This window comes from Piliocolobus tephrosceles, chromosome 3 (assembly GCF_002776525.5).
Source record: "Piliocolobus tephrosceles isolate RC106 chromosome 3, ASM277652v3, whole genome shotgun sequence".
NCBI classification, from domain to species: Eukaryota; Metazoa; Chordata; class Mammalia; order Primates; family Cercopithecidae; genus Piliocolobus; species Piliocolobus tephrosceles.
Genome location: NC_045436.1, coordinates 30,574,277 through 30,596,771, shown reverse-complemented (window position 1 = coordinate 30,596,771; position 22,495 = coordinate 30,574,277). Strand labels below are relative to the sequence as shown.

The 22,495-nt window shown below is 37.2% G+C and overlaps 1 protein-coding gene across 6 annotated transcripts in view; it reads left to right on the top strand.

Annotated features, from left to right (window-relative positions):
* The window catches only part of RAPGEF2 (Rap guanine nucleotide exchange factor 2), a 262,493-nt gene that overhangs the window by 106,616 nt on the left and 133,382 nt on the right, over positions 1 to 22,495 (top strand). For all 6 annotated transcript variants that reach the window (XM_023228378.2, XM_023228369.3, XM_023228352.3 and 3 more), the window contains exon 4: positions 4,591 to 4,674. In XM_023228378.2, the coding sequence (XP_023084146.1) occupies positions 4,591 to 4,674 (84 nt within the window). The remainder of the gene's footprint in view (positions 1 to 4,590; positions 4,675 to 22,495) is intronic.

Here is a 22,495-nt window from a genome sequence, read left to right as displayed (position 1 = left end):
CTCTTGCTATTCCCATGATAGTGGATGAGTGCTCATGAGATCTGGTTGTTTAAACGTGTGTAGCACTTCCCTCTTTGGTCTCTTTCCTGCTCCGCCATGGTAAAACGTACTTGCTTCCCCTTCCCCTTTCCCCATGATTGTAAGTTTCCTGAGGTCTCCCAGTCATGCTTCCTGTACAGCCTGCAGAACTGTCAGCCAATTAAACCTCTTTTCAAGTTACACAGTCCCAGGTAGTTCTTTGTAGCAGTGTGAGAACGACACATACACTTAGCCTACCATAAACATGCTCAGAACGCTTACATTAGCCTACAGTTGGGCAGGATCTTTTAACACAAAGCCTGTTTTATAACAAACTGTTGAGTACCTCATGTAATTTATTGAATATTGTACTGAAAGTGAAAAGCAGAATCGTTGTAGTACTCGAAGTTGAGTGTGTCATAAAGACGAAAAGCTTGTTGGATCATTGGAAGTTGGGCACCGTCTGTACTATTATTGTCAGTCTTCTCTTAACCAGCTTCATTGCCTGGAAGTGAGGTCTCAATTTGCATACCCTTTAAGTACTGAACAATGTGCTGCTGCTACTACTAAGTATTATTTTCATAATTTTAGTTTCATTTTTCTTAAAAAAATCACTTTTCCATTTTTACATACACGTGTAAAAACCCTCCAGTAACAGCTGCACTGTGGAGAGGAAGTGTTTGCAGACCTTGAAAGGAAGCACGTTGTACCCCACATGGAAGCACTGTCTGCCTGAGGCATAATTGTAAGTGAAAAGAGTAAGCGTGGTTAGTACAGTGCTTTCTAATAAAGTAAGGGGAATTTCCTAGACAGGTAAGACTAAATAAAACAGATTTTTGATGCTGACACCTCACAGCAAGGAATTTTCATAACAGGAGCTAAACATCAATTCTGTAGGGGATGGATAGGAGGAGAGGAGAGGGGTTTTTCTAGCTTACAACTATTTCGAGAACATCTGTAAAATAAGATTCACTGTTTTTTTTTTTTCTATTCTTACTTTCCTTAACTATGTGTTCTTACTTTTAATTAACTTACTTTTTGAAAACCTGAATCCTTAGAAGAGACAACTCAAAAAATTTTGCTTATCATATGGGGCCTGGCGTGTGGTAAATGCTCACTGAATTTAATAAATGTTGATTGAATGGTCATTCTCTGCAGATGCCTACTAAAGCAAATATAACTCTTGCAAGTTAACTTTGGATTCTTTGGGCAATGTAGAGCAACATTCTATCTATCAGATAAACAAAATTGTAATGAGTGGTAGAGATTACCACTTACCTTCACATCCTCAAATCTTTCCCATGGATTTCCTGATATAAAGAGCCAACCCTAAACACAGGCTAATCGGTAGGTGTTAAGGATGCTAGAGCATTCACTGCCACAGTATTTTATTGACTTTGAACATCGGTTGTCTTTCACTTCATGTGTGTTTTATTATCAGTGCCAGGAGAGCTGAGTTTGTAAGGCTTGTACTTAATTTGTCCTTATTATTTTTGCCTTCAGAGTTGACAGACATGAAATAATTGAAAAGCCAGCTAATGTTTGTTATTTCTCTCTGTCACAGATAATCTAGATCATGGTGCCATTTATTGTACTTTCTAACGTGTTAACGCTATTAGTTGTCACTGAATAATTATTTGCATTTAATGATTACTGTTTATTTAATCCTTGCAGCAGCTCTAGTAACTTGCCCCAGGCCACATAGTTAGGAAGTGGCGATCTACCTTAATTTCCTATTTTTCTAGATTTTATTTCCTTGGGCCAACCTTTTTTGTGATAAAGGGAACATTGTAAAAACAGATTTTAAAAAGTTTACAGAGTATTTTTTTTCCCGCTGTTTTAATGTTTCACCATTTGTTATTTAAAAATTATTAAACTAGTTTTGAGTCTGGAATAACATTTTTACTTGGCATAATTCAGAATTTGAGAGTAATGCTGTCATCTTAGTAAAGACAAGTAAGTTTTTTTCACAAACCAGACGAATGATTGCTGGTTGCAAGAGCTAATGATTAAAAACTGAGGAGACAAAAGTATGAATTACTCTTTGAAGTACTTTGCATTTTCACTTGAGAAATCGTTCTATTTTTATGGTTCTGCATTCACACGAAACTCTTTAACAATGCTTTTCCTTTATGTTTTCTTGAGGCATTGCTATTGAGCTAAATAGTCATGAATTTGGTGAAGAATGGACTTAGGGGAAAAGATGTTCAACTGCTGATTCACTTTGGAAGCAGATAGCACAGTGAAAATGATAAGGCGATAGAGATTGACATTATTAAGTGATGTAATTATTCAGAGTTGTAAATAGAATTTAGTGTCTTCTAAAAACTTTTTCATGGCATACAGAAACCAGACAAAGCAAGGACTTGGCAGAAATTGCTGAAGACTCCCTTGCAACTTGCATATGGTTCACGGGCATCTGAGAGGAGCATAGTATGCCGTCCGTGTTGTGCTCTTGAAAGAAAAGGGGTATGCTCTGTGCTCCCTTTCTACTCCTCCCCTGGCTGGAGCGTGGATGTGGTGGATGAGATGCCACCCTAGAATGTGAGATGGAAGCCATGGGTTGAGGACGGCTGAACCACACAATAGAGAGAGTGTGGCTTCCCAATATCATGGAAACACCTTATCAGTCTTGGACTTCTCATGTTCACACTATTGTGTGTATGAGAGAGTAATGGACTTCCTCTTTGGTTATGTTATGCCATTGCTATGTTTAGATTTTTTAATAGTAGCTGAGTTTGTGTCCTAACTAATAAATTTGATGCAATTGACTATATACGATAAAATAACTTATTCATGGCAGAAGGCACCATAAACTAAGTCCAAGGGTAAGCAGCAAACTGGGAGAAAAGATATTCACAGCTCATGTTTTCAGAAGGCCAGTTTTTATAAAGTACGCCTAGAAAAAAATCTCACAATTTTTTTTTTTTTTTTAAGGCAGAATCTCTCGCCATGTCCACCCAGGCTGGAGTGCAGTAACCCAATCTCGGCTCACTGCAACCTCCACCTCCTGGGTTCAAGCAATTCTCCTGCCTCAGCCTCCCAAGCAGCTGGAATTACAGGCGTGAGCCACCACCGTTGCTATTTTTTTTTGGATTTTTAGTAGTGACGGGGTTTCACCGTGTTGGCCAGGCTGGTCTTGAACTCCTGACCTCAGGTGATCTGCCTGCCTCAGCCTCCCAAAGTGCTGGGATTATAGACGTGAGCCACCACGCCCAGCTGGGGGAAAAAAAAAAAGACAAAAAACCCCTCACAATTAATTAGAGACTTAGAGTAATTAATTAGAGACTTAGTTAAAAGTTATGAAGTGATTTTACAAAAAGGAAACCGAAATGACTCATGAACATAAAAAAGATGGTCTTATAAGAAAAACAAATGAAAAATAAACTGAGATACCATTTTCACCAAGCAGATTGGCAAAACATCCAGAAGCGCTTCGGTCAGCCTGACCTTGCTTGGCAGTGGCAGCTCTTTGCACTCACGCTCCTGATCCTCCCTGCCTGTTGCCTGGAATGCTGCTCCCTTCAGGATCCACGTGGCTAACTCACCTCCTTTGCTCAGATGTCTTCTCAATGAGACTTGAATGTAATCTCCATGAGGGCGGGATCTTTTTGTTGTTTTTCCCTGACATATCCTAAACATCCAGAAAAGCCTTCCACATAAAATTTGTCAATATTTGTTAAATTATGACAGACTATATTAGGAAGGTTGTGGGGAAGCAGGTAGGCATATACATCGCCAACTACCTGTGGAGGACAGTTTGACAGTGTCTAACAAGATTACTATGTATGTGCTCCTAGACCCAACAGTTGCCTTTCTGGGACTTTATCTTCCAGCTACTACTGTATGTACAAAATTACTATTGCAGTTTTTATTTGTTTTTATATAATTGTGTAATATTGAAAAATGGGAAATGACTGTCAGTAGGGGGTTGCTTGAGTCAAATATGGCACATCCATACAATGGAAAGGAATGCTCTACAGCAGTAAAAAGAATGCTTAAGAAAGCTATCTTTTGATGAAAAGATCTCTAAGAGTTATCGCAAAAGAAAAGAGCTATGTAGAGTGTGCTATCTTTTCTGTAACAAAGAAAGAAGTTGGTGGGAAGGATAAGAATGTATGTCCATTATTGTGTGCATATACATAAATTCTAAAAGAATACCGAAGAAATAGTGGAGAAATGTGAGAACTTGCTACACAGGGAAAATGATTAGGAATAGTAAGTTTCACTGATAGCTCTGGGTATTTTTTCATTTTATGAAGCAAGTGAAAGTATTTCATGGTCAAAAAAAGTAAAAAATAAAACTTAGAATGATAGGTGCTGTAGGTCTAAGGAACATTTGAAACATTTAAATATACTAATAATTATCTTTTGTGTATTTCAGGGATATAAAGTAATTTGTAAAAATGATTTCAATAGTTGAATAATGGTATTTTTATGAATGTGTTTTATGCTATTGTTCTTTATTATGTTAAAAGTTATACGGGTGCTGCACTTTGTGCTATATGTTTTAATTTTGTTGTTGGTGTTGTTATAGGGTAACAATCTGATTCTGTTACTGTTTCTTTTCAGCCCCGATGATATTGGGACCTGCTGGTATATCCTTCTTTCTGGTTCCGTGTTCATCAAGGAATCCATGTTTCTTCCAAGAAGCAGGTATCGTATAGACATTCTGTAACAGATTATCCATGAAGCTTGAAATTCTTTTGCAGAATTGAGTTCTAAAATTTTTTTCTATTCCTGTGTCCTCTTGTGCTGACGCAAAGCAAGACAGTACTTTGGGATGTAGATACATGAATCTTTAAGAAATAACTTTGTTTTTTATATACGGTTCCAATCTCTTTAACAAAGGGCAAGAACAGAAAACATGCTGATGACATGTGCATTTGTTACATGATTATGTCAGCTGTGTTGAGGGCACGTTTGCTCCTAAGGAATAAAATCAGCTCAAGATAGCTCAGATAAAGGGGAACTAACTTAAAGAGTATAGCAGGCAGTCTCATAAACATTTAAAGAGAGACAAAGAAAGTTCATTAAGACCACATGGGTCTAGAAATGGAGAGCCAGGGACTTTCATTGACATTTTTTGTTTCTCAAGACCATATGACCTTTCAGTTTTGCATTTGTCTATGGATTGGCTACCTGCTCTGTAAGGCTGTTAATTCCTTTCTCCCTGTCTTTGACTTGTATGTGCTGACTACTCACTTAAGGCCTTATGTCCCTAATGTTTACATTGTTTGACTGCAGTGCTGGTATTGTCTTTAGATTCCTCAGGATACAATCTGACTGGCCTGGGTTGGGGCGGATGTATTCCTGTCTTCCAACCAGCTGTGGCCAGAAAGGGTTAGGGCTCATCTGTTGCATACATGATTGCCTAGGTTCAGGTTCCCCAAGGGTGTCAGCTACTGAGTTTCAGTAGTTACGTTTCTATGTACTTTTCGCAAGTAAATAATTTTTACTAAAGGTTTTAAACTTATAAGTATTTTTATTTTAAATTACAAAATAAATATTTTATTTGAATTGACTAAATTTGTTAAAGTACGGGGATTGCCCCTTTCTGTCACTTAGCTCTTCTATAAAAATATTCAAATGTCTTGTTGATAAATACTCTGAATGGGTCAGGCTCTTAGGAAGAATCTATTTGAAAGATGTCAACAAATTTTTATAAAAGGTCAGAGTCTGAAACAAGGAGAGGTAATTTTACACTGTGGAGAAAGATCAGCCTGGGTGTGGTAGCTGACGTGAGTAGAACGGGCCTTTGGTGGCCAGAATGCTAGTGAAGGAGTGCCAGAGGCACATTGCATCTAATTAAAAATAATCTTGGGTGGGATTCTCATGCCTCTTTGCCCTTCTACTTCTTTGAGGTCAAATTGACAAACATATTCTCTTTGGAAAATGGTCACATGAGGGAGGGAAACTCTACTGCCTGCTTGTTCCTGTAGTAATAGTCTTGGAAATGATGCTACCATTGGTGGTGGTGGTAGTAGTAATAGAGATAGTAATAATTGTAGTAATAAAAATAATAGTAATAAAAGAATGATGACAAAATAGCTAAGCTTTTACATTATTTTCCATTCACCATTTTAAATGTTTTGTATATATTAAATAATTTCATAACTCCCCTTTGAATTGGGTACAATTATTACCTATATTTTATGAATGAGGAAACTATGGTAATACAGGATGGAGGGTGGTTGTACCTCCTGGAAATCTGCCTAGAAAGCCTGGAGTGACCCTGTGAGCTAGCTTTGATAATTCTAGGAATTCTGTTTCCTGCAGGAATATCTCCACTGGAATCGTAAAGCTCTTCCATTCCTTCAGACTCAGGACCTACTATTTGGTCCCTTTTTGGAGGTTCTGTCTGATTCTGTTTCTGAACTTAAAAGAAGGTGCTGGCAAACAGTATTTAAGCATTGGCATATTTTAAAAATTACATATAATTTAATATAAAAGTAGTAATTACCATATACATTTTCAAAAATAAAGAGAAGAAACATTATCAGCTAAAATTCTCTCATCCAAGATAATCATTCTTTAATAGTATTTTTTCTCTACACTTAATATGCTTGTGTTTAAGATCGTGCTTTAAATACAATTTAATGTCTTCCTTATTCCGGTTAAAGAATATATATGTTGCCTTATAATATTAAAAATTCTTCATAAAAAGATTTACTCTTTATAACTTCTAATGCCTATTTAACATTTAGTTATTTGAACTTTCCACAATTTAGTTAATAATTGTAAAGGATACATTTTATTATAAATAATGCTGTAGCAAATGCAATTTGAAATTTATGTCTTAAAAAGAACACCGATTGTGACTTTATCATCATCTTAATACAAGGTCTGTTGTACAAACTAAATGCATAAGACTGAAGCCCTAGAACAGTGAAGAAGCCAGTAGTGGTCGTCCTTGACTACCAGCCATTATCAACTAGTCAAGTAACAGCTTGTTCTAACTTCTGGAAAGGGAACTTAATGTTCAAAAGACTGCTATTCTAGAAAAAAGAGGACTTGCAGTTCAGACTTATTTCTTGAGCACATTGGACTCTGTATCTAATTATTTTAAAAGATGACATAAGTTACTCTTCTGGCTGGATGTCAAGTGCTTGCCAGTTAGTACTTTAATAGGGTGAAAGAGGGAATAGCGGTTCTGACGGAATGACAAGCCAGTACTATTTATAGGTTATTGCTTCATGTTGCACCTGCTGACATTTGCACTGTCCAAGTTGTTTGTTTCCTTTGGGGATGTTGCCTTAGGAATAGGACTGAGATTGTTTTAATGAGAAAGAGTTTAGTGGTGTTATGCTGAAGATTGGCATTAGTGATTCAATATATATTTCTCTTCCCAGAAAATACTGAGGTTCTATATGGATTAGGTATTACTGACAGTCCAGTTTCATAAAACAACTAGTTTACAGATGATTCTTCAACCTATGTTTTTATCGTGTAAGCCTGGAAATTGGTTATCAGTATATAATAAGTCAACTGAGCATTCTCTTGAAAGTGCCAACTTGTTTTAACGGGTAATTCACCTTGAAAGTACCAAAAGATCTGGAACAGCATTTTTATATTTTTGACTAATTCTGATGAAATTGTTTTCACACATGATTTCATCCAGTGAAAAGGGAGGATGTATATGGCAGAAAATCTGTCATTTGGCTTCCAGATTTAATTAGCCTTATTGAAATCCCTCAGTCGACATTTAAGTCAGCATTGTATGTTTTTCTAATTTTTTTTCTTTTGTTTTAGTTACCTTCCTAGATAGATGAGGGTGGTTTGGGTATGTACTTTTACTTTGGTTGTTCAAACATGAGTGTTGTTCCTTGTTAAGGTTTGTAGAGCTTATGAATTCCTATGTGACTGTCATTGACAGCTTGCTTACTCTTCTCCACTTCAAGCAGTTTCAGTGATTATGAATGTTTTTGTGAGTTTTATTTTTAATCTACTAGAAATTTGTCAAGTTTTGAAACATTGATATTTATACAAGTGCCTGTAACATCATGTATTTTGTGTTGTTACATATATTGTTGCCTTCAGATAGAGCTAAACTCTTATTTGAATTATAGTTGTATTGAAGCAAGGTACAATTTATAGTTATTGTTTTCTTAAAAGTCGTTTAAAATGAATTCAGTTTCTTTGTATCAACAGAAGATTGCTAGCAAAGGTAATTTAAGAATGGAGTGTGTGGGTGAGAGAGAATATTTGCCATAGGTGAATATAGAAACAGTGCAAACTGTGATGTGTTTTTTCACATCTATGAGTGAAGCAGTTGTGGCCACTCGGTTGTAAGGTTGTGTGCTGCATAACTTTATGAGGTGCTGATTACACCCATAGTCATTGCAGGTTGATTTATTAAAATAATTGACAGGCAGAGGGTAGTAAGAAGAAGGAGTTTTTCCTACATAATATTTTCAGAGGCATCATTTGCAACAGCTGTGGGGCTGGAAAGCAATAGATGAAGATTATCTTATGAGGTTGCAGATTTAGAAATGGTTTTCTAATGTACCTTTGCTTTATGCTATTGTATGTAATGGATAGGAAAACATTGACAATTTTCATTGCCCCTAAATACCTGAAATCAGTATATTTAAAAAATTATAATAGAAATTGTGGAATTTAAATTTTTGTCTAAAATTACCCCATTCTATGAATGATGAAGCCTATTTCCTAATAAAGTCACAATATAATAATGAACCAATATATTATTTTTTGGCTGCTGACTTCTGGAAGGCTAGGAATTTATTAAAGATAGGTTCAGACTGTATTTCTAAATGTATATCTAGCTCTTTAGATTATTTGTTAGAGAAGGAGATAGTTTACCTAGGTTTCATGTAAACTCATTGAGTTAGAGCATTTTTCTACTAATTTATCAGTCATTAAAAATCCTATTTGCAGTAAGAAAAAAAAAAGTGTACAAGTTTTATTTTGTGGGGAGGGGGTTATGGAGTCTTACTCTGTTGTCCAGGCTGGAGTGTAGTGGCACAATCTCAGCTCACTGCAGCCTCCGCCTTCCACGTTCAAGCGATTATCGGGCCTCGGCCCCCCAAATAGTTGGTATTACAGGTACCTACCACCACATCCTGCAATGTTTTGTACTTGAAGTGGAGACGAGGTTTCACCTTGTTGGCCAGGCTGCTCCCGAACTCCTGACCTCAACTGATCCTCCCACCTTGGCCTCCCAAAACCCTGGGATTACAGATGTGAGCCACTGCCAGTTTTTGTTGTTGTTGTTGTTTGTTTGGTTTTTAAAGAGACAGGTTCTCAGTCTGTCATCTAGTCTTGAGTGCAATGGCGCAATGTTAGCTCACTGTGGCCTCAACCTCCTGGGCTTAACCCATCCTGTCTCCTCAGCCTCCCAAGTGACTGGAACTACAGGCACACACCAGTATGCCCTGCTGATTTGAAAAATGTTTGAGGGGAAAGATGGGGTCTTGCGGTGTTGCCCAGGCTGGTCTCAAACCCTGACCTCAAGCGATCCTCCCACCTTGACCTCCCAAAGTTCTGGGATTACAGGCGTGAGCCACTGCACCTGGCCTATGCTAGATATTTAAGACATGAATCATTATTGTTATACAAAGAGACTCTTTTATGTTGGTTATAGTCTTAAAAAATCACTGCTGTTGAAATGCTTAATCTGATTTTCTTAATAAAATCAATTTTATCATAGAAGTCTCAAAGGAAGGGCCTTTAAGAAATAGTCATGTGTCCCATATTTAATCATAAACAGCATCTTTATTGCTCTGATAGTTTAAAACTTTTTATATCTTTTATATAGAGCATTTGGAGAGGAATCTCTTCACTTTCTTTTATGTGTTGGCCAGGTAGGGACTGTAAGGTTGAAGGGAAATTAATCCCAGGGTAGCTATTAGTCTTGGAACTTTGAAGATGCCAATAGGAGGATGGTAATTAAGGCTGGAAACCAGAGAGATTAGGACAAAGACTATACAGAGAGTGGTGGCTTCTGATGCATGGACTTTAGGGTTTGATTTACCACGTTATTCGGGCAGCAGACTTAGTAGGCAAAATAATCTATACTACAAGTGCGTTAAGAAATTTAATCTATAACTGAAAATGTACTGGCAGTGGGAACTGCTGTACAGCGAAGTGCCATCAAAATTGAGGTTTGCTTCATGGGTCCTTTCCATGCTTATCTATGGATTATTCTCCTCATTTTATAGGTTTCAGTGTTTTTTCAAACATTAATTGAAACTTGCATTGACCTGACCACTCTCCTACTGTGTGGTCTCTACAAAGAGTCCTAGAGTATTCAAAAGAAGCAAGATGATCTACCCCTGCCGTCATGTAACTTAGTGTCTGCTTGGGGCAATGAGGCGGTTGCATGGAAAGTAGAAAAATTTCCCTGGGTATCATTGAACAAGTGCGTAGTACAGTGTAAATCGACGTGGCAAAGACCATACAAAATGCAAAATCCTTTCAAAGACAGGGATATTTTAATGTATGTGGAAGGCCCTCAAGGGTGGCTCTTAAGGGGGTATTTTTGAGTTGGGTTTATAATTTAGATTGTTGGAAAGCGGTCAGGAAGAAAATGTGGACATGGGAAAGAACATGAGTGATGGCACAGAGAGAGGATTGAGTGAGGACGATTCAAACATAACCAACAGCTTGAGTGAGGACAAAAGATTGAGATCAATTTATCTAGAATGCAAGTGTAGTTTAGGGAGTGAAATAGTTACAGAAGCATTGGTAATAGTGGCATTGATGAGAGCTCTACTTTATAAAGCTGTATAACTTGGTTGGAAAGCCGGGACTGTTGGTAAATTAGGTCTCAGGTAACATTGGCAGAAGGTTGAAAGAAATGTGCATATCATGTATTTGCACCACATTGACTGTGTCCATTTACAATTAGTGCTTCTCCTTCATTGATACCAACTGTATCTATAATTTAAAAATTAAAACTGTGCTGTGGTACTCTTAATAATCACATTTTAAATCAGAGCTGGCAGCTGTAGTGAGAATAAGTGGAGAAACAGAACATTTAACTAAATCAGTTTGGAGAGGCTGAAATACTATTCTCATTTTGATTCACATGACGAACAATGAGCTACTTGAGTTTAAAAGTCGCAGGCCTACTTTCTGCTTGCCGGTGCTGCATGATAAGTTAAGTGATTGTTCTGAGATCCTGTAAGGTTTTTTTTTTTAGTAATGGGAGGAGGTAAAACAATGGATGAGTGGTTCTATATGTGGCAGAGACTGAAGACAAATTTATTTATTTGTTTTCAAGTGGGATTATTTATTTTAATTTTGACTTTGATTTTAGATTCAGGGAGTACTTGTGCAGGTTTTTTTTGCGAGGGTATATTGTGTGATGCTGAGGTTTGGGTTTGATTGAACCCATCACCCAGATAGTGAGCAAAGTATGCAATAGGTAGCTTTTCAATTCTTGCCCCCTTCCTTCCTCCTCACTCTTGTACTCCCCACTGTTTGTTGTTGCCATGTTTATGTCCATGAGTACCTAATGTTTAGCTCCCACTTATAAGGGAGAACATGTGGTATTTGGTTTTCTGTTTCTGTGTTGCAGCCTCCAGCTCCATCCATGTTGCTGCAGCCTCCAGCTCCATCCATGTTGCTGCAGAGGACATTTTTTATGGCTGTGTAGCATTCCATGGTGTACGTGTACCACGTTGTCTATCCAGTCCACCACAGATGGGCACTTAGTTTGACTCCATGTCTTTGCGATTGTGAATATTGCTGAGATGAATGTGCAAGGGCAGGTTTCTTTTTGGTAGAACGATTTCTTTTCCTTTGATTATATACCCAGTAATGGGATGGGTGGGTCAAATGGCAGTTCTATTTTTATTTCTTTTGAGAAATCTCCAACCTGTTCTCCATAATGTCTGAACTAATTTAGATTCCCACCAATAGTGTATAAGCGTTTGCTTTTCTCCGCAGCCTGGCCAGCATCTGTTGTTTTTTGACGTTTTAATATAGCCATTCTGACTGGTGTGAGATGGTATCTCAGTGTGGCTTTGATTTGAATTTCTCTCTTAATTATTGATGTTGAGCATTTTTTCATATGTTTTTTGCCACCTGTAGTGAAGACAAATTTAAGTGTTTCTTATTTCATGTAAAGAGCTATATAGGATTAGAAAATCATATTCTTGAAAGAGTATACATTTGTTTTAAGTCATACAATGACTTACTGAAGATACCTTAAGGAGTATAACATTTTAAAAAATAACTCACTGGTGAATTATGTTACAGAAGGGTAACTTTATTGGACATTAAACATATCCAAAAGGCATAAAGATAAGTGAGGGATGGAGTTCTGGAAGTTGTATATTCACGTAAGATTTACTTTCAGGTATTGGCAAAAATCACAGCTGGAGTGCAGATTAAGCATGATAGAAGTGTGGTGATTGGAGAAGGAATGGAGGGGAAAAAGGAAAAAACTACAAATCATGTTAAAACTGTCCTCATTGAGTTTTACAAGTAATATACTGGTCTTACATACCCTTTCCTCCTACCATAGGAAAATATCACTAACTTATAATAGGATTAAATGAGGCAATACATAAGCTTTTTAGATGTTTTCTTTATAGAGAACATTATTAGAAGTTGTTGGCCGGGCGCAGTGCCTCATGCCTGTAATCCCAGCACTTTGGGAGGCTGAGGCAGGCAGATGACCTGAGGTCAGGAGTTCAAGAACAGCCTGGCCAACATGGTGAAAACCCCATCTTTACTAAAAATACAAAAAAAATTAGTCAGGTGTGGTGGCAGAAGCCTGTAGTCCCAGATACTCGGTAGGACGAGGCACGAGAATCTCTTGAACCTGGGTGGCAGAGGTTGCAGTGAGCCAAGATCATGCCACCACACTCCAGCCTGGGCAACAGAGTGAGACTCCATCTAAAAAAAAAAAAAGTTGTTGTTGTTTTCTTGAAAAGGAAAACCATAAGACTTTATTTAAGTCATATTTGGAATGGCCTAAAGTTAGATGATGGGAGAATTAGTAAGGGTTACTAAGTGTGTAAGAACTGCTTATCTTAGGATTCGTCTTGTACAACTCATTATCATGTTATTTTTACAGAAGCAGATGATTGGGCCCTGTAGTTGGTCAGTTAATAAAAGTACTAGGTTAGGCAGGGAGCCATCCATTTTAACCTAAAAATGTTCAATTTGATCTATGCATGTATGTATAACTGAATCTACAGTTGAGTTAAAATATACACATGTGCATAAATATATATTTGTTTGTGTGTATGTGTATCAATTCATCCTCTAGGACTTGACTCTGTTCCCTTAAGTCTTCTGCACTTAATTTACCCCGCACCTAATCCGGCAACAGGTGTAAAAAACTGACATACCTGTATTAGTTTTACAAAGCATTAACCTATTGAGTAATTATTAAGTAGGTAGTTTATCAAGAATGAGCGGTATATGTATCGTTCTTTTTAAGATATTAATGTGCAAAACCTAATCACTACAAGGGGTAGTGTCCCAACAACTTTATCTTTGAAGAATTGTTTACCAAAAGGATTATCAAAAGTTACGAGCAAAAATGACCAGAACTGATTTCTAAAATCAGATGTTACTCCAGGTTATTAGTCATGTCTTTTCAAGAGATTCCTTACCTTTGTGCTTAATCAGTACTAATGAGCTCTTTTATCCTGACTTCTGATCTAAACTCACCTGCAATGTTTGATATGCGTATACTTCTATCTTATTCATCCTACAAATATTTATTGCTTCTTACATGCTTGCTTAGAATGTGGTGCTGAACTAAAGGAGAGATCCTCCCCGTGTGCTATCAAAGCCAAGAGATTAAAAAGTGTTTTGAGAAGGGAGAAGGGTCACTTTGTCTAGTGCTGCAGGGACATTCAATAATGGGAGACATAACCTTTGGATTTAGCAACATGGGAGTCCTGTGACCTAACAGGACTCGTGTTAGTGGAGTGGTGGAGCTGGTTGAGGAGACAATGGGGAGAGAAGAATTGGTGAAACAGAAAATTCCATCATATCAAGAAATTTCATAGTGAAGTAGAGCGGGAAAATGGGGTGGTGACTAGGAGTTTTAAAGTCAAGAGGGGTTTGTCTCTTCAAAATTAGGAGATGCTAGCATGTGTTTGTGTGTTGATGGAAACGATCCAGTTGAGAGAGGTACAAAGGTGATAAAGGAAAGAGGGGAGGTACTTGCAGAAGTGGATGAAATGCCCACAGTGGGGTGGGATGGGGTGGGGGAGGTGTTAGCTTTTGAGAGCGTGAAAACACTTCATGCTCTTTTATAAACTTAGGATAAGAGATGTAGGTCAGTTGGTAGATTTGGAAATTCCATGATTTCCTGCTGCCAAACATAAATCCACACTCCCTTGATGAGACATACAGGGCAGCTCAAAATGCTTCCAGCTTGTGGTGCTTCCAACATGCTCTACAGTTACTGATCTCTGTGGTCTGGACATACTTTTGTCTAAGCTGTTGTGTCTGTCTGGGATATCCACCACATTGTTAGCACCTTCCCCCACCCTGTGAATTTCTTTAGGAAGTCTACCCTTATGTTCCTGTCAGGATCAATCATTGCCTATCATACTAAGCTGTGATATTTTCAGAGGTGTGGGCTCTGTTATTCATCTTTGCTTCCCCAGTGCCTAGGACACAGCAGGCGTTTAATAAATGTTTGCTAAATTCTGTTGGGTCAGGATTATATTTTTAACTTGCTCTTTAAAAAAATCACTTATAAAGTTTGACAATATTATGATAACATATTCCCTTTCAGAAATAACTTTTCAGTAGCCTACAATTTATTTAATGTCAGGTTGATATAGATGAGAAAACCAGGGAAAAGAATGAGGTTGCAAGGTAATGGAAGGAGGAGTCTGGGGAAAGCGTATGAGAAATTGATGTTGTTCGACCTTTGCAGGGGTGTAGAAGAGGAAAAAAGGCAAATGGGGTTTGCTGGATATTGGTTTTCTTTACTGTGTTTGTTGTAATTAGTTTTGGTTGCAAAAACCAATTACAACAATACAGTAGGACCCAATTTTTCTCTCACAGAAAAAGACCCTGGGAGTGGATGGTCCAGGATGGTTTGGTGGTGGCTCCAAAGGTGAAAGGTTACAGGCTTCCACCCTTCTTCTCTACTTGTGCTAGCATATGCTTGCATTTTCAGGGTCAGTTCATAGCACAGGTGGCTGCCGAACCCCAGCCATCATGTCTGCATTAAAAGCTAGAAGCAGGAGGAAAGGCAATAGAGCAGAAAAGTTACCTTTTCCATCCAAGACAGATTCCTTGAAACGTCATTTCTATTTATATCTCATTGTCCAGAATGTAGTCATGTGGCTACTTCAGGCCACCCAGGATCCTGGGACATGTAGTCTTTTATTCTACAATGTGATGTACCCTGCTAAAAATAATATAAAAATATCCTTCTAAGGAGAAAGAGGAAAATGAATATTGGAGCAGGGAACCCACGGTCTCTGTTACACCTACTTTTCAGTTTTCCCCCTCACTCTTGGAGTGCATTAATTGCCTGTGCTCACATCCTACATCAGCTTAGCCACACTCCTTTAGCTTTTACATTATCTGTAATTCCTATTTGTCCTACCGAAAGTTTACTCAAGTCCTGGTATTCCTATGACATATATAAGGCAAAGGCTTATATTAAAGGTTTTAAGGAAGTGCTGGGAGAGAATTCCAAATAAGGCAAAGAAAATGATGAAACAAATGTCAACTTGGTTCAACTAGAGTTGATGATATTGAAGGGAAACTTTAGTTACACTAGATGTAAGTATATTCTATTTTAAATGTAAAATAAGGTAGGTCTCTAAAGGAGTAAAGTGAAATATGTAAATAGTCACAGTGGTATATATTAAAATATTCCCCCTTCGGGTGTTCCTCATACTTTCTGATTCAGTATGAAGTATCTTCATCCTGGAACACTAACATGATTTTTAGCATTATTTAGAACTCTCTTTCCTGTTGTACATCATATTCCAATGTGATACCTGATGCACAGAGCAAAACTGTTCTCTAGAGAGAGAGGGTTCAATTGCTGGATCAAGTTGGGAATTTGGTTGCTATAACCACAACATCGCAGATGTGCTGTACGTTTATGCAGGCTTCTGTGGCCTTTGGAGTACTGGGATTGGTAGTGTCTTAGCACAGTAAGTAGCCGTAAAGAGAAAGACTCTGATATTTTTTGTGTGTATAGTTGATGGAGTTCCACAGGTCACCTGATGCTTAAAGTCTTCAGTTAGGGCATTGTTTGTGATCCGTGCTATAAATGAGTGTGTGATAGTTCATCCCAGAAGTCCTGTTTGCAGTGATGTTTATATTTCTCTTGAAGAAATAAATAATACTATATTTCATAAAGATTTTAGAGTCTGATGTTTGTGTCAATGAAACACAGTATTTTCCTCTGGAAGATGTTTCGTTTGGTTACCCACTGCTAAGTGCTCAGGAACTCCTACCTCCTGTCTGTGCTGCGGTTGTGTTTGGAGAAGGGACAGAGGGATGTGTGAGTTACTGTTTCACTTGTATGAATTCAGGGTGTATCTTAAAATAATAGAGCAGCTAAATTTGTTTTTGTTTAAGAAAGTGTACTCTCTGTATTGGGGTCACTAACAGAAAATAACAAGAGTAATAATAATATGGTTAAAAGAAGGATTGATATGTGATGCAAATTATACTCTGGGAAATTGGAATGTCATTATTAAGATAAAAATGTCCAATTAATCATAGTTCAGGAACCTTCTTATGAGTTGAATATGTGTGTGTGTGTATATATATATATTTTGAAGACAACAAAATCATATTTTGAAATGTTAAAGAAGATGGCTTTATTCTGTATTATGTACCCACTTAATTTTTTCCATGTATTGTAAATTTTTTGACAGTACTTGTTGAAATAATAAAGTGAAGGACTATAGCTTAGATATTTATATTATTGCTTTTTTAAATGTAAGAATTTAAATGTCATGTGGTTTTTAAAAGGATCTGCAGTTATTTTTTATTACCAATTAGTATTTTGAATTGTGAGTCCAAAATATTTAAATTATTGTCTTAGATGTTTCTTATGGCTTTATAGGGGTTACATATTTTTGCTATTAAATAGAAAATAGAATTTCTGCTATTGACTGTTCATGTATTTAGAGAGCTACACAAACATTAAATCATTATTTTCTTGGTTATGCTTTTGTCTACTTTTTTTGAGTCAGATATTTCAAGATAATGTTAACCTTATCTTTAATTGATGGCTTACCTTTTCGTGTTTTATAACTAGAAATTGCTTAGAATGTAAGTGTAATATCCTTAAGGTAACTTTGGTATTAAACATTTTCAGGTAGTTTTAAAAATGAGGGCAATTTAAAATTTGTCAAACACATTCTTGTGTTTTATTATTATTATTTTATGGTTCATTAGGGTGAATTTAGAAAACAGTCATTAGGCAGACTTAATTCCGTTTTACACATAGAAAAACCTCAAGTTGAGAAATTCCATTTCATTAGGCTAAATCAGATATATTTTAGGATGAACGTGTATATACTCTAACGTATATGTATCAGAGACATGTATGTTTCCCTCTTTTCTTGCCATGATGGATATAGTCCAGGATAATAATTTAGTTATTACTCAGAATCATGAGACCATTTCCGTTTACCTCTTTTCATCTTATCTTGAATTTTAACTTACATAATTTTGGGAACACAAACTAAGGAATTGGCTTTGAATAAGTTATTCCAGGTTTTATAGCCATTATCCCATTTAAGTGATTTTTTTTTTAAGACAGAGTCTCGCTCTGCCACCCAGGCTGGAGTGCAGTGGTGTGATCTTGTCTCATTGCAACCTCTGCCTCTCGGTCTCAAGTGATTCTTGTGCCTCAGCCTCCTAAGTAGCTGGAATTATGGTCATGTTGCCACCACTCCCGGCTAATTTTTGTATTTTTTGTAAAGATGGGGTTTTGCCATGTTGGCCAGGCTGGTCTTGAAGTCCTGGCCTGAAGTGGTCCGCCTGCCTTGGCCTCCCAAAGTGCTGGGATTACAGGTGTGAACTACCATACCTGGCCCCGTTTAAGTGAACTTCTAAAATCTCTTATGTATAGGAAATTTTGTGTTTGAAAGCATCATTGTGACTGAAACAGATTTTTTTCATTGATTATCTATGTTGGAACATCAAGTAATTTTAGTCTTTCAAATATAGTAGAGAAGAGCTGCTTGATTACCATTCAAGCCCAAGAAACATGAATTTTAATTTTTCTAAGAACGTGCTTGTGGGACAGTATATAGAAAAGACTTTAGAGTCCTTGTGTTAGGCAATAATGATGGTTTGAAGATGACATGGGGCAAGACTTTCAAAGTAATTGCCCAAGGTAGAGGTTTTCAAACCAGGCAGTTATTAGATTTGACTGGCTTAGGATGGGCAAAATGCTGAGTCCCACGCCCTAGAGATTTTGGTTTGCCACATCTGGGTTGGACCTTGGACTCTCTTGTTTTAAAAGCATACCAGCAGGTGGTTAATCAGATTCGAACAGAGAGGCTGTAGGTGAATGACTTTAAAATCGATGTGTAATTGTTTTAAAGGTAGATCAATAGAAGAAGAGAATCCCTTGAAGATTTGGTAAAGTTGAAACCAGAGACAGGAACCTTATCTTAATGGTCTCTGTGTGCCAAAGCTAAGGGCCTGGATAGTATTTCCATTGAAAAAGAAGTTGATGGAGAATAATTTAAAAGGGCTAATTGGTGGAATTTAGTGACTGAAGGTTACAGACAAGGGAAGAAAAAAAGTGAAAAATGGCTTCAGTTCTTTGAATTTGGATGTCTATAGAGCAATTACTTTGACAGCTATAACCAAATCTGGAGGGAATGAGGTAGGTGGGTATCAGAGTTGAAATGAAGATACTTGATTTTAGGCATGTTTAATTAATGCATTGACAAATAGATGGGAATTACAGGGGATATAAAGAGATAACCTGGGTTCCTGAGAAAGATTGTAGATACAGGGTAGGGTAGGTGGAGGTTGGGTAAATAGAAAGAATACCGAAGGAAAAGAAGAGAACTTACAGCTATGTCAGAAAGTAACGAACAGGAACAGAATTTGCAAACTTTAAAATTTTGCTGTACTGACCAACCCAGTGCAGAGATGTCTCATGGTCATTTTAGCAAGCCATGCAATATGTTGTCAATCCTTACATAAAGTGAATGCCAGATTTATAAAGTTACCGAATTTTGTAAATGAGGCAGTATTAATCTTTCACAAAACATTAATTTGAAAATGATTGAGTTGCTTTCATATTTTGGCTTCTATGAACATTCACAAATGTCTGTTTGTGTGGGTGTATGCTTTCCTTAATGTCTTGGAAAGGTACCTGGGGTGAAATTGATGGATAACATGGTAAATGTGTATTTAACTGTATAAGGAACTCCCACACTGTATTCCACAGTGGCTGTAACATTTTTTATGCACACTAGCAGTTTATGAGATTTCTGTTTGCCTCACATCCTCGTCAACACTTGGTATTGTCAGTCTTTTTCATCTTAGCTGTTCTAGTAGATATGTGGCAGTATTCTTACCGTGGTTTTTATTTTGCATTTCTCTGAAGATTAATGTTGATAATTTTTTCATGTGTTTGTTGGCCATTTCTATATCTTGGCAAAGTGTCAGTTCACCTCTTTTGCTGTTTTAAAAAATTGGATTGTTTGTCTTATTTTTGAGTTGTGTAAGCAATCTTTATGTGTTTTGGATACAATTATTTTGTTGGCTATATTTTGCAAAAAGTTCCCCCTAATCTAATATGCACCTTAAAAAAATAAAATAAAAACTCTGTGTTTTTGAAAGCTAAGGCTTTTAATCTTTTTTTTTTTTTTTTTGAGACGGAGTCTCGCTGTGTCACCCAGGCTGGAGTGCGGTGGCCTGATCTCGGCTCACTCACTGCAAGCTCCGCCTCCCGGGTTCACGCCATTCTCCCGCCTCAGCCTCCGAGTAGCTGGGACTACAGGCGCCCGCCACCACGCCGGGCTAGTTTTTTGTATTTTTAGTAGAGACGGGGTTTCACCATGTTAGCCAGGATGGTTTCAATCTCCTGACCTCGTGATCCACCCACCTCGGCCTCCCAAAGTGCTGGGATTACAGGCTTGAGCCACTGCGCCCGGCAAGGCTTTTAATCTTAATGAAGTCCATGTTGTCAACCTGTTTTTTGTACTTTGTACTTTTAGTGTCCTCGTTAATAAATCTTTTCTTAACCTCATGTCATAAAGGTTTCCTCAGTTTTTCTTCTAGAAATGTAATAGTTTTACTTCTTCCATTTAGATCTGAGATCTATTTTGATTTAATTTTTGTGTGTGGTGTGAGGTAAGGGTTGAGATTTACATTTCTTCATACAGATATTCCGTTGTTCTAGAAGACTTTGAAAAGAATATTTTTAATCCATAGAATTGCCTTGGCATGTTTGTTTAAAATCAATTAATTGTAAAAATAAATTATTTAACTATGAAATATTTGTTTAGATCTATCTCTGGAATCTCTCTTCTGTTCCATTGCTTTACATGTCAGTTCTTCCACCAGTACCACAATATCTTCATTTGTGTAACTTTATAGTCACTTTTGAAGTCATGTAGCATAAATCCCTGACTTTGTTCTTGATTGTTTTTATTCTGTCCTTGCCTTTTTATATAAATTTTAAACCAGGTTATCAGTGCCAAAAAAATGTTCGTTAGGATTTGGTTGGAATTGCACTGAGTCTGTAGATCAGCTTGGGAAAGATTACTATCTTAACAATACTGAGCTTTCCAAACCGTGAACTCTCTCTCCATTTAAGTTTTCTAGAATTTCCCTTTGCAAGGTTAAGTTCCCTTTGGTAGTTTTTAGTATACAGATCATACACATTCTTCATTCTATTTATTCCTAAGTATTTTATATTTTGATTATAAGTAATAGGTTTTTACCACTTCAGTCTATAAGGGGGAAGCTCTGAAACAAAGGTTAAGCAATATTGCCAGTGTTAGTTATTGGTAGAATTAGAACAGTCTTTCACTTACAAAACAAGTACGGGCTCATGAGAAAAGTCCACATTTAATTCAGATGAATTAAACCAGTTGCCATTTTATGACTTTGTAAAAGATTATGTATGTGTATGAGTTTATGCTTTTCCTTTCTTGTACATGTGTTCTTTTAATTTCCAAGAATTATGAATACAGTATTTTTCAAGTGACCTGAATTTTTGTTGAGGTTCAATCTTACAAAGACATACTTACCATTTCAACTTCTCTTATGGTATATGCCAATTTTTGGGCAGGCTAGTGGCTAGGTTTTGATGCCATTAACATAGAGCTTTAAAGAATAGCAGATGTTTAGTTGTGATTCTTGAGATCAGTTCAAGTTCTAACTTGCTTAGGGCCAATCTGAATCATTCATTATATTCATCTGCCATTTTTCTCATTAATATGTTACATAGATCTGTTTGGTTATTTCTTAATGTAATTGTTTATTTTACTTCTTGGATGAATTTTATAAAAAATAAGGCCATTTGAAAATAAGATATTAGAGCTAAGCTTCCTTGTCTATACAACTCATACATGGCCAGCTTTGCACACTGAAATGGTGAACATTTAACAAAAGTATATTGGATGGGCATGTGTCTACATGCTGAAAGGAAAAGCTGTTATGGACCATAACTTTTATACAAGCTGATCAGCTGCCATCTGTGTACAAAGCACTGTGATCAGCAGAGACCTGTTTGTGCCACTGTGTAGACTGATAGCAGCAGATTAATTTAGCTGAGCTGTTCTCTAGCAGTTTGGTCACGAGGACATAGATACTACCAAAGTGTAGTCATCACACCACTGATCTTTGCTGGTTTAGATTGTGGCAAGAGAGAAAAACTGCTTGCTCTCTTCACCCTAATACAGCTGAGGTAAGAGCCACCTTTTTTTCTCTTGAAGGGAAAAATGAGAGCAAATCTGCCTCTTTTAACTTTTCCCATGCTGTTTGATTTAAATTTATTCTAGTCTTTTCCGTGATAATCCCCCAGGCCAGGTATATAGTTCAGCATCTTTTTGGCGGAGAGCAACTAGTTTGTAGCACAGCTTGGGTAAATTTTAATAACAAAATTATGTTGCCAGCACGAAGCATTTGACTTTGAAGACTGAGGATAGCAGACATTGCAGATTTCCCTACTTGCCCTTCACTTACAAGAGAGTAGATAATGAATTAATAGAAATTGATAAAGAGTGTCTGTCAGGCAGCCGCTGAGGTCATGAGGCTGGTATGCGAAAAGAGTACCCATACAACATGCGAAACACATAGCTGCAGCCAGGAGAGGTGGGTGGGTCATCGAAGCAGGAAATTAGCCGTCAGATGGAATGTTGGCCTCTGTACAAGCTTCGCCGTGCGCATGGACTCACTGGGAGAAAACACACAAGGAAATGGGGCGTGCTCAGTGCTGCAGAGAAAAGAGCTCCTATAGAAGGTGACAGCACTATTGCTGTTAGTGGTACTTCAAAGATACTGAAGACAGTGCAGGTTAGAATTT